Here is a 13,648-nt window from a genome sequence, read left to right as displayed (position 1 = left end):
TGTGTATATTAAAACGTATTTGTGTTAAAAACGAAGACCGTGTGTATCAATCTTGTTGGCAAATATCGTAAATTGAATAATATTTCGGCATATATATTTAAATACTAAATCCAAAGTACAACTTAACTACTAAATTTAAATTATCAGTTAACTCGGCTTTGGACTATTCGAAATACTAATATGTAACAGTTGTTACTATAATACTACATTACTAGTTTAAGTGTGAAAGACATAGTTGGTCACGTATTTATTGACCGTTGATTGGTATAATATTTACTGTCCTTGACTATAGTACTGCAATACTGATTGAATTTTGTTTTTACAAATTACATGAAATACTTTAATATATTTATCTAGAAGTTTATATTACAGATATAAAATGTCTAGAGAAGGCCATTAGTAGAAGTTCCCGGATCGTTTGCAAAATGGCGGCCAAGAGGGGAGGAGGAGGAAAGGAATGGTGATCGCGTGATCTGTGACATCATAGGCGTATAATTCCACATAGTACCATCAGGTGCGGATACTTCCAAAGTGTGGCACCAGGAGGCAGATAGTTGAAAAATATACCACTAGGGGTAGATAGTACCAAAATGTGTTACTAAGAGGCTGATAGTTATGTATAATCCTTCTGGGTATGATGTGTCCCAACCTGTAAATACGCAATATTCAACTTTTTTTTTTTACCTTGATTGCAATATTTTCTGACATGATATTGGTTCTACATTATCATTATGGTCAATTTATTTACTCAATTACTTCATTATCCATTTATTTAACAATAGACAAAATATTCTAATATGTAACAATATTTTATGTATTACAGTTTGACTAGATGTATAGCATAATTCATGGTTTACACATAAAATTATCCATATACTAGTTTATCCAGTGGGGAAAACTGTTATTTTGGTTCAATCGAATAATATTACGGCTAGAAATATTAGAGAAACTATAGAATTAACGAAGCAGATTAAAAATAATTTCATCTTAAATTAGGATGAATGGTTAAAAATCAGAAAATAATTAGATGGCGTGACCTATTTTTTAAATATGAAAACTAGTAGTCACATGACCATGGATTTTTTTTTTGTATCTATATGCTGTAAAGCATTTGTTTTTCACACTTCTGAAGATGACGTGAAAGTCGTCGAAACATATAGAAATACTTTTTACGACCTTTGATCGGTTTCTTTAAATAAAAATTTAATTGTATATTATACAACGTTTATCGTTGAGAATTTTAATATATTTTACATATAGGGGTATTCATACACTACTTAACAAATACATAGTCTTGAAAATGCCTTTTTTGTATGAACTTAATGTATTCATACTGTAGATATTTATTTCACGTTTTACGCTAACTAAAGGCAATATGATATTTCCAAATTAAAATTATTTTATTAGGCAGAATGACTGTTTGAACTTGTATTTTCTAAACCTGTCAATTTCTACATACTTTTGTTTTCATTTTTAAATACTATAACTTTTTGATTTTACCCTCTAGTTATTAAACTTGATAGAAATAATTCATTTTAGCTAAAGATTGCTCCAACGTTACATTTTTCTTGACATATAAATCATAAGTATGCATCACATACCACTTTATAGATAACAATTTTTTAAATGTACAACTTTCCATAGATCAATTCCAGTAACAAATGAAAAACTTTTCGAAACAGTTTTTCTTAATAACATGATATATTACATATCACTGTAAAACGTACTGTAGCTATTGGTTTACTAGAGATTGTTATTACTGATGGTTTATTTCAGGAAAAGTGACACGTTTTGAAACATAGATATATTCTGAGCATTTACCACGTGATTCACTGACCAAAGGCTGACCTGTATCCCTAAGCAAAAGCTTGCCCAGCAGTGTAATTTGGGTTAGTTCAGAATATATATATGGAATCCTTTATTCTAACTAAAGATTACCAGCATGCAACGTTTTCTTAACATATAAATAATAATTATGTAAAATTTGTCATTTAATGAATAACATCCTAGATGTACAGTTGTTTTCTGTAGATGAATTCCAATCATAAATGCTTGTTTGAGTTTTAATATGTAGAAAATTGCAAATGTGTAAATCAAACAAGGTTATTTATTATATAGAAGACAAAAAAATCTGCTTTTCCATATTATATCACAAATATACTTTATTGTATAAAATTGGATTGTTTAGTTAATCATTTACTGTCTTGTTTAAACTGACTTTAATAACCTTCATATAAATTATGTATAATTCTACGATCAGATAATTAATCAATTTTGTCATAATTATGATTCTAGCATGAAAGATAGTTTGATTATGATCGAATTTAAATCTTGGTTTTCAAAGTCTAAACTTGCTGTTCTTAACATTTATCTTATATATTTCCAACATTACCACGCTTCTAGTTAAATAGACCTCATGAGCTGATTATCCACGTTTTTAACAAATTTGTTTTATACATCTAATTTATGTTGCTTTTAGTTGTTATACATTCTTGTGTAAAAGCTCGTGTTTCATCCTAGATCAAATAGCTTTAAGCCGGTATCATCCTAGTTAAACATCATAATTGTAAATAAATATAATCACAGATTAAATCACAACTATTGAAACATTTGTTGATATAACAAGACTTTATGTTTTACATAGGGAGGAAAAACCAGTAAGCCCTACAGATATATTTCATTGTACTATAAGATGAAATTATATATCTCATAGGTAACTCATATGATGATCATCTGGCTGTATAGTACAGTTCTGTTTAACTCTGGGTTAAAAAAAGACTGATTTAACATTTATAAAACTGCTCATTTTTTTTCTTTACTTTGTTAACTTTGTAGATGTACACACTTTTATTTTATTCCTATTTTTCAAGTTTGCTATTAACAGTTAACTATAATTTTAACCAATTGATATAAAAACAGTCCCCTATTTAAATCTCGAAGTTTTGTTATCTCAATAAATGTTTCTATATGTCTGATACTAGTGTTATTCCGATCCAAACATATGGGAGGTTTCAATCTCCAGACATCACCTGACCTACCATTGGAGGACAGCCATCTGAGAGTTATAATGAAATAAACTTAGCAACTTTCTTTGCCACAAGTTATGTAAAAACTGAACATACAGCTGTATTTGATTTTGCTTGATAGATTCCTATACTAAAATAAGAGGGTAGAAAATGCAAGGTATATGTACATACTGCGCAGGCTTTGCAATCCCTGATTTAGAACTACTGTTCAGAGAGAGAGGACGATCGATCAGTAGCAACTACTGCCTATATGGCAACTCTTAACTAAACAATGAGATTGACTGTCACTTTCAGGATGTATCTATAGCTGAAAGTGCACAGCAGATTCAGTGGTATATCAAGGGCTCAAACCTCAAACGACAGACCTTCCGATACACAGCCTGGCATGTTAATTACTAAGAAACATCTAGCTTTATTATGTATCACCATGAATTATTTACAATTGATGATATCTTATAGATTTTCCAACTATTGCTAAATAAGATGAATTCAAACAGACAACAGAACAGATTACAACAATCAGTGTTTTGGACTTTATTTTGTTTGCTACCCTGTAACTCAATGGTAAGTTTGCCGGTTTATAACGTTAAAAATTTGGTTCAATACCTGTGGTGGGCACAGTGAAGGTAGCCTATTAAGTAGCATTGCACTTAAAAATAAACTGAATTTTTTGCTTATGTATCTTAAATAAAACACAAAAATACATGTGATAAGCAACATTGAAAAAAAAAGGCAAAGATAAAAAATACGCTTCCTTCTGTTTATTGATGCAGTTTGTAAACTCACGCACAATATATATAATTTAGGTTATTCACATATGCTTACAGCATTAACTGTTATAATGCGAGTAAAAGGGGGAAAACATGAAATGGACTTGCATTTGCCAGAAGATAATGTTTTCCATGATAGCGAACATTGCTTGTATTGGAGAAATACATTTTAGTGATTGGAAGCTTTTTTTGAAATATTGTACACTACATGTATTAAGTTCTGTATAAATACAACACATTATTCGTGGGAAAAATTAAATTGTCCATTTTACAAAGTGCACAGCATTTCAAAGTTATCATTGCTACATGTTAAGTTTCCAAAGTACTATAAAAGTTATAGTAAAATTATATCCCTTACAGCTTACATACGTTTCCATGTGATGATTTAATATACCCTTCTGTTGAAGCATTTGCTAGGATTACAGATGCTTAATGGATTGAAAGTTTAATTTTTATATGTGTCTATACATACCTGTAAGACAAAGGAAGAACACACATAGTAGCAAAGGCACAATAGAAACTTGACCAAATAAGGAAACGAGAAACATTAAGTAAGTACATTGGTTAGTCGAAAATGCATTCCAAGCAGTAAAATGAGACACAGAAACCAACAGATCCACTTCTCAGCAGTGAAAAGACGTGATTACAGTGTTGAAAAGCAGCGGATGTTTATGATAACATACATAAAACTAATGGAAGTGGCCTTGTGAAAAATAAACAGCAGACTTTGATGGGAAGCAACAAGTGGAGGATTATACTAAAAAGACCAACGTTAACTGGCTTATTGTACCAACCAATTAACAAATAGTTAAGGTTTTGATTTTATAGAAGGTCACGAACGTACTAATTAAGTGAAGGAACTACTTGCAAAGTAGCTCTACAGCATTTGTTGATAAATAGGACGAACACAAGAAAATGTGTATAAAACGTAATATTTTTGGTCAAGAAATCAGATCATTCCTTGATCCAGTGTTACCAGGACGCTTGCTGTCTAAATATGATCGTACTTCAAAGTGTCAGAAATATCCGTCATACAAACGCACTGTAAATAGTTATTCCTACGATTCTCTACTCTAACAACGTATTTAGCAAATAATGTATTATGTATGAAAATAGGGTTATGTTAAACAAGACTTTGATTGTAGAATTAGTAAAATTTATCGAAGAAGTAATAGAGTTGTTGAAAGATATTTTAGAATAAGTTTTAACTGAATTAACTAAACATAACTACGTCTGAATGTATATCTGATGTTAACCTAATTAATAATTTGTTTGAATAAACTGGAATGGACGGAAACTACTTTTCTAAAAAGAACAAGTGTAGAGAACAACGTTTCGAAAGTCTTCTACACTTGTGTTTTCTACAACAAGCATTTGCCGTCCATTCCAGTTTATTCATCATGAATACTCTGCCTAAACAATCTATCAAAGGAAAATTTGTTTGTTATATGTTTGTGTCTATGTTGATGAATCTTGTCAAAGGTTTGAGCAATGAACAATTAACCAACCAGAACGAAGAATTTAGCCATTTTGATATAGAATTATTTCACGACATTTTTGGTACTATTGCCGTCGATGGATATTTGAATATTTTAAATTAAACTTTGATATTATATTTCAATAACCAGTCTCTGAGTGAATTCTTTATTCCAAATGTAAACTTCCTCGAGTTGGTGTCTTGTGTGTTTAACCAACAACTGTATAACCTGGTAATAAATATATATATTTGTAACTTGTGTGAAGTTTACCCAACGACTATGCCTACTGGCTCCAATGGGAGACCTGAAACTTTGCACGCGTACTAAGGGGATTCTGAGGGTGTGCATCTGGGTAATAATTTTTAGATTCGACTAAAAAAATATTGAACACTTTTATGCCCCTTAGTTTACCCTTAAGCCCCATAATTCTGCTTCCTGAAGGTCTATAGAAGAGTATCATATTTTTTTTTCTAATTCTCACTTACTGAATGAACAATATGTGGAGGTTTTCTGCCAAATACTATTTTTCAACACAAACATGGGAAGAAAAATACAAATCTGGAATTTAAAAAAAAAAGTTGAACTGAACTAAGTTTGGGAAATGATAACAAACAACGGGAAGAAAAATATGAATCAGAGAATGTTGGAGAATTCGAAGAATGAAAATAATTCAAATAAAAATACAGGAAGAAAAAACGAATATGAGAAGCCAAATTAAAACTATTTGCTTTTAAAAAGAATTGAATTAAGTTCGGGAAATAGCAACAGACAAATCAATTAAAGAATTGGCGCAATGGGGTAGCTATAGAAGTAATTAAGATAATGAAGATGCTTGACTAGTACATTGAGACATCAGTGAATCATGAGGGGACATCAGAATCCCTCAGAGGGGCGTGGGTATTTATGCTAGTGTAGAATATAACAATATCTCACAAAAAGTGTTAGAATACAAGCACTATTAAAGCTATATACATTTATAAACTTGTTAGTGTATTAACTCTATAACGCAATTATAACTCCTTAAGAAATTACAAATAAATTGGTACGTACCTAATGATTGAGCTTAAGTTTGTTATGGGCCAAGCCCCATAAACTGTTTGTCTGTTTTAGCACAAAGCCACAATTATGCTAGCTTCGCTGTGCTTGCTGAAGGAATCAAACCCAAAGTCTAGCATTATAAGTCTTCTAGCTTACCACTGAGATTTGAAGAAACTATAAGATATTTATTTTAGCACAAATCGTCATAATGAGCTATCTACAATGAGACCACAGTGGGGATCAAATTCTGAATTCTAGCAATATAAGCCTTCCAGATTACCACTGAGCTACAGTTAAACAGCAAAAGTAACTTACGAATTAGGAATTATACTTATCATAAGTTTCATAAAATTTGAATTATTCACATTTTTGTTGTTTTTAAATGCTACACAATGGGATATCTACTGTTCGTACAACGGGAATCAATCCCCTAAATTTTTGCATTAGAAGCCTTCAAGTTTACTGCTGAAATACTGGTGGGCTATTCACATCTAAGTTTCCATCGTTGTTCTCTTTCAAAATTAGAGCTAAATCCTCAGTACTTACACAGTACTTTGTTGTTAATGGTATAAGCCAACAAACTGTAATCATAAGTCAGACCCAACTTAACACAGAAACGAGGTCTGGACTTTCTAAATTTCTATATTAGTATTAACCTTAGATAAGTTTATTTATACATACAACGGTTTAATACTAATAAGATGATTAGATTTCCGAGACCGTAGGAGAAGCCGGCATAAAGGGTTGTATAGGCGATTTTTACCATGAACTTAAGCAAATAAAAATTATTTCATGGTATAAAAACTAAGAAAAAATTATTATAATTATTTTATTTTCTCTACAAGTTATATTGAAATAAACACGTGATTAAAGGGTTCCTGTACTCATAAAATAAAAAGAACATCAGAAAACTGGTTCACCAATGACCATATTTAAAAGTCACCACTTCAAGATTTAAAACGTAATGTTAATTGATATCATCATTTATTTACTGGACAGGCAGGACAGGTGAACATTTTTTAAGATGTACAATACTCTAAGGCTCTGGGTAAAACTTGGAGAAATGTTTTCTGGATAATTTATTTTAGGACACTAGAGGAGAAAGTTGGGAACTGGAATATCCGGTCACCTCATTGTTTAGTATAACTTACTTATCTTTAGAAGTAATAAATAATAAACCGAAAATGATATTAGGATTTGGTTCAGTGAAACATTTCCTTTTTAAAAACGCATTAAGGCATAAACAAAAAAAATACTTACATGTTCCTGGTTTTTCACAAATACTTACATGTTCCTCGTTTTTCACAAATACTTACATGTTCCTGGTTTTTCACAGCTCACCACCCCATCTTCTGGCACAAGCTGGCAATTCACCCGTTGGACAGATATTAACTCCTCATCCTGGTCTTGACTGCCCCCTGGCGTCGATTCTTCTTGATTAGGTCTAAAGAAAACCCCAAAGCCAATGTCATAGCACTCTGTTTGAAATTCCCAGCGAATAACAGATCCTGCTTCTTCTATTTTCAGTTCTACCGGAAATAATGACTTTTTTTCGATAACGACCTTTTTCAGGTTTTCTGCAGCAGACAAACGTCGAGAAGGAGCCGTGTAGTAAGAACAGGGCACAAACCCTCCAGTACCAATCTGGGGTTAAAGAAATAATGATGATGTATTCAACATTACCAGAACTTTAAAGATAATTTAAAATAAACATAACCACCAGATCGAAATCATTAATGAATAAATTAAGACGAACATACTGAAAATTGTCACTTCTCTCTTCCCATCAAAATTGTAAATTTTGGTGAGAAAGATCAGTCTGCTATTCAACTTATCACTCACATTGAGATAAACCAGTTTCAGTACATTCAGTAATATTGGACACGGGAGACTAGAGAAATAAGAACAGGGCTCTTCGAGTCGTAGTCAGGAAGTTAAAACCATATATGTACAGAAAACACTTTCACTCCAGACTTGTCGTTACTGAAAAAAGTTCATGATGTTTCTTTTGTTAATTTCGCGCAAAGCTACACGATGGCTGTCTGCGTTAGCCGTCCCTAATTTAGAAGTGATAGACTAGAGGGAAGGCAGTTGGTTAATAACACCCACCGCCAACTCTTGGTCTAACCGTCACATTATAACGTCCCCACAGCTAAAATGGCGAGCATGTTCGGTGTGATGAGTATTCGAACCCGCGAGTTGAGCGCCCTAACCAGCAGGCCATGCCATGCCCAGTCTAAATTAGGATTAGGATTTAGAGGTCACGACAAAGTTTAAATTCAAACACCAAAGGTAACTATTTAAGTTGTCTTAAGTATCTTACCGAATTTTATGATTTTTTTTTAATTATTTGGAACGATATAATAATCCGGTCAAGGAATTACAAGTTATTTGTCATATCGAACTTGTGATGAGTTTACTAAATTAATGAAAAATCAGCTTTAGCTTAAATTCACAAACGAAGTTTGTGTATTTTCTTATAACAAAGCCACATCGGACTATCTGCTGTGTCTACCGAGGGGAATCGAAACCGAGTTTAGCATTGCAAATCCGAAGATTTACCGCTGTCCCACCGGGGGAACTCGCAAACGGCGTTAAAGGTGTAATATATTTTTCCATAATTATTCATTCAACACTGGACGTAAGTTATTTTGATCAACTTACTTTTATAATAAGATTTATTGGATAAGACTAGCAAATAAAAGAAATACGTTTTTGGATTTATTCCTGTAAAAATTCAAACTGCCAAAAATTTAGAAGTTTTGCTAAATAATCTGAAATTATTAAATATAGACATCAAAACCTGCAGAGTACAAACCTACGATAATGCTTCAAGTATGGATGGAAAGTATTCGGGACTTCAAGCAACCATTAAAAAGCAAGCACAATCAGCCTTAGGTATACGTTATGATAGCCATTCGTTAATTCTAGTCGGCAATTGTACAGCACAGACATGTTCTAAAGCGAAATTATTTTTTAATTTTGTACAAAACTGATTTATATTGTTACGCATCTGCTTCTACACAAAGATGGAATATTCTTACAGATTGTCTAGGGAAGAATACAACATTAAAAAAAGTGTACGAGACCAGATGGTTTGTAAAAGTAGACGCTGTTTATGCTCTTAAAAACTACTCAGAATAGAAGCTACATCTTTAATTAAAAAGTTTGACGATTATTAAACAAAACTTATGATTTCACGTTGGTCCAAAATATTACAATCAGTAAATGTGGTAAATCTATTATTACAAGACTTAAAGCTGAATATTTTGAAAGGAGAAACATTATTAATATCATTGGAAGAATTCATCTTTGAATTAAGAAATCATTTTGAATTAAATGAACATAATTTATCCACCACTGGTGACAAAATATTTTACGAAGAAAGAAGCAGGCGAAATAAAACGGAAAGTATTTATTGATGAAAATACTAATAATGAAGTATTGTTAATAGGAAGAGATTGATTCATTTCTAGAGTTATCTTTGTAATTTGTGATCGTTTAGTTAACGAAATTGACAAAAGAATTGAAAGTTAGTGATCTTATTAAACATTTAAAAATATTATTTGATTTTACAATAGATGACAAGGAAAAGCACGAATGTTTGAAACAGTTAATTTATGTACGAGTGGCATAGCCACTGAGTCATTTAAAGAAGAAACAGCACATATTTTTTTTTTCAATTTTGCGAAGAGGAAAATGTTTGTTGCCCGTGAGACATGTATAATTTACTATCGGATGCATTACACTCGATATTTCCAAGTTTAGAAACTGTGCTAAGAATTTTTTAAATTCTTTCTGTTAGGTCGTTTTCTATGTTAAAAAGAGGGAAAGCTATTTACGAAACACATTATTCCAGGATCGTTTCTTTTCTGAACATAAAAAACGATGAATTAGAACATATGAATTAAAAAATAATTATTAACCAGTTTGCAGTTAAAAGAGTCAGGAAAGTTTGGATATGAGGTAAATATTTATACTTTATTTGCTTGAGTTTATATTGTTCTATATAAATGATGAATTATCTAAATTATGCTAGCAATAGGGGCCCAAACTTAAAGTTGAGCCTAGGGCTAAATCCGCCACTGTTGAATGCAAGATGCTGTTACCATTGCAGTCAATATAACAATTATATGTAACCAAAGAAAAAAGCGATCTAGGACTGATTAACGGTTCCATTAGGTCTAATACATTAGATACGTTAGGCCTAAAAGCATTTAAATTACTCTCTTGGAGATTGCTGTTGGTAAAGATTTTTCCTCAGAATAATAGTTTTCAAACTGTTGTAATACTAAATGTTATACATTTATAGAAACACCATATATAGAAGGTCGAGTAATTATACACGTAGCAACCAAGATTTTTTTGTAAGGAGGGGAGGCGAATAACAAAAAATAAGTGTATTTCTCATTATTTTAAAGTAGTTCAGATCAGAGATGAATATTCAGCTTTCTAAACATGACATTTCTCAGTATATATATATATATATGCACAACGTTTAATAGTTTATGGCTCGAGCCCTCCAACGTTTTTCGCTTTCTTGTGTGCATGACACGACACATTCAAGCGATTTAAATGTATATATCAATAAGTCACGTGACAACAATAACCAATATAAACTCCCAGTGGAACAGAATGCATCGGAACTAGATTTTGACATTTTTGGCATTACATGTGTAGTTTGATGTCAACGAACATTTATTGCTTTTGGGAAGAGTATGTAGCAGTCATTTCTGACGTAAAATATTCATACACTCAGGTCATAAAGACGTGATCAAATCGGGAATTCAGAATTTCCAAGATGGGGATATCCCTTATACTTAGTGGCATTGGAAATCAAAGGAATATGATTTGACTTGGGCCACCAAGACCACCTGGAAAGAAGCCTGCAACAAATTGTACTCCAGCTATGGTAAGAAATATATAATGTCTTGTAATAGTAAGACTCCACAAACATAATTTTCAGTGTCAAAATTTGTCTATGAGACCCAGACAACAGTAAGCAGCATAATCAAGAAGGATTTTTGTCTGGAAAAGTGATGCAAGTCACATGTATACAAGTTCCTTCCACATATACTTGTTCAACCATGGCATTTAACAAGCGGTTGGAAAATAAAACGGGTATTCATGCTATTCCATATGAAGACATACTGGTAAACTAGTCAGATGCAGCATCTATTGCTTTCCGTACCGGGAAACCATCCTCGTACACTAGATGGCTCATGAAAAACTGCAGAGAGGGGAGGTGTACTTTAGACATAACAACCTCACAACTAAACATTTTACAATAAACACTTTGCTGTAGGGCTATTGTCAAGATACTCGATCGTCAGGTAGATGATAACTGAATGTAACGATATGGACCTAATGATGTGGGGAAGCTATAGAATCATTTTGATATACCCAACCTCTGTATATCATTTTACTATCAAATAATTGTGCAAGTTCTTGTGTGTAAATTGTCGCTTTATACTAATTATATAACGGTATCATTTCACAACCATATTTAACCTCTTCATTATTGTCTGAGCCTATCGTTAAGGGATTTTTCGTGTAAGCTAATCGCCAGATAACACTTGATGAAAGATTAAATAACCAAAGTTATTTCGTTTTATTGAACTCAGCTCAATGTTCAAATAATCATCTTACTGACAAAGCGTATATAAATAATAATCTTACTGACAAAGCCTATATAAATAATAATCTTACTGACAAAGCCTATATAAATAATAATCATAATGACAAAGCCTATATAAATAATAATCTTACTGACAAAGCCTATATAAATAATAATCATAATGACAAAGCCTATATAAATAATAATCATAATGACAAAGCCTATATAAATAATAATCTTACTGACAAAGCCTATATAAATAATAATCTTACTGACAAAGCCTATATAAATAATAATCATAATGACAAAGCCTATATAAATAATAATCATAATGACAAAGCCTATATAAATAATAATCTTACTGACGAAACCTATATAAATAATAATCTTACTGACAAAGCCTATATAAATAATAATCTTACTGACAAAGCCTATATAAATAATAATCTTACTGACAAAACCCACACAAATAATAATCTTACTGACAAAAACTATAGAAAACTACCTTAAAATTAAACAATCTACCTTTCATTTCTGTATGTTAAAAAACTTACAATTATGGAACATCGAGGGTCGCCATCTTGATCAACTTTTGTTCCACCCCAGTGCGATGGAAGTTCTATTGGGTCAATGTCTTCCATCACGGCCGACTTCCAGGTTTCTGTAAATATTGTTCTCAGTAAGAAGTACAGAAACTTAATGTTACAATTCTAAATTCCAAAATCTGAGAAATTAATGAAACCAATAGGTTTAATAATAGCGATAAAAGTCACATTAGACTTCAGATATGTTTATTTTATTTACATTTCACTTTATTAGTCCATTACAGATTTCAAATTAGAGGCACGTAAAAACAACAACAAACAAGCAACAATCAAATGGGACATAAGTATTTTGAAACTGGTGGGTCACCTTTCGCATTTTTATTGATTTTTCAAAAAGAAATGCCAACATCAATCGAGCTAGCAAGAATGCTGGCAACTACAAAACACCTTACATGTTTAAGTACTGCATGCTGTTTTACCAACTTTATTTTAATACTTATGTTATTTTAGTTTTTATTTTTTAACATTTTGAAAATGGTGGGGGCAGTGTTACCAGTTCCACCCCAGGTTCTACCTCTTATGACGACGATAGTAAAAAGCAATAGCATATACATTCTAGTGTAATTATTATCACTACTACTAATTTTAATAATTTTAAAGATTTACTATTCTATAATTATTATACATTTCCAACTATCTCAATACAGGCCCCTAAAAATCGATAATTAGGCCCAAAGTTTAAGTACACTTTGTATTAGGTTGTCAAGAAATTAATGTCGCGTTTTGGAACACTTCCATTAACCAACCCCCCAAAACGTACATCACATATAATAGTTAAACGATCCGCTTAACGCCCGTTAGTGTAGCCTATATAATGTGTAAAGTTTAGTATACTCTAATCCCTTATAGTGATGGCACACCACGAGACACACATTCGGCATGTAATGCTGTTTGAATACAAGAAGGGAAGCAACACCCCTGTAGCCACAAAGAATATCAAAAATGTATATGGAAATGTTTTGAACGTTCGCAAGTGTCGACGATGGTTCAGCAAAGTTCGTTCAGGTGACTTTAGCTCTAAAAACTTTGATGGCAGGGGCCAACATGTTATAGTTCATATTGATGCTCTGAAGACACTTGGTGAGTCTAACGCAAGGCAACACACTCGTGAAAT

The 13,648-nt window shown here is 32.0% G+C and overlaps 2 protein-coding genes across 3 annotated transcripts in view; one reads left to right on the top strand and one right to left on the bottom strand.

Moving 5' to 3' along the window:
• The window catches only part of LOC106459366 (RILP-like protein homolog), a 44,848-nt gene extending 44,385 nt beyond the window's left edge, over positions 1-463 (top strand). The window contains exon 9 of the transcript XR_002610562.1: positions 373-463. The gene's annotated coding sequence lies outside the window, so the exon portion shown is untranslated. The remainder of the gene's footprint in view (positions 1-372) is intronic.
• LOC106459365 (SEC14-like protein 3) overlaps positions 1-13,648 on the bottom strand; it is a 63,385-nt gene that overhangs the window by 4,876 nt on the left and 44,861 nt on the right. The window contains exons 7-9 of one of the 2 annotated variants that reach the window (XM_022385838.1): positions 12,484-12,590; positions 7,629-7,956; positions 498-649 (exon numbers count right to left, since the gene is read on the bottom strand). In XM_022385838.1, coding sequence (XP_022241546.1) covers positions 570-649; positions 7,629-7,956; positions 12,484-12,590 — 515 coding nt within the window. In that variant the 3' untranslated portion in view covers positions 498-569. Of the gene's footprint in view, positions 1-497; positions 650-7,628; positions 7,957-12,483; positions 12,591-13,648 lie in introns of those variants that run through there. The other variant, XM_022385839.1, reaches the window with a different exon arrangement.

This window comes from Limulus polyphemus, unplaced genomic scaffold, assembly GCF_000517525.1.
Source record: "Limulus polyphemus unplaced genomic scaffold, Limulus_polyphemus-2.1.2 Scaffold598, whole genome shotgun sequence".
NCBI classification, from domain to species: domain Eukaryota; kingdom Metazoa; phylum Arthropoda; class Merostomata; order Xiphosura; family Limulidae; genus Limulus; species Limulus polyphemus.
The sequence above is the reverse complement of the archived record's forward strand: the minus strand, read 5'-3'. Positions and strand labels throughout refer to the sequence as shown.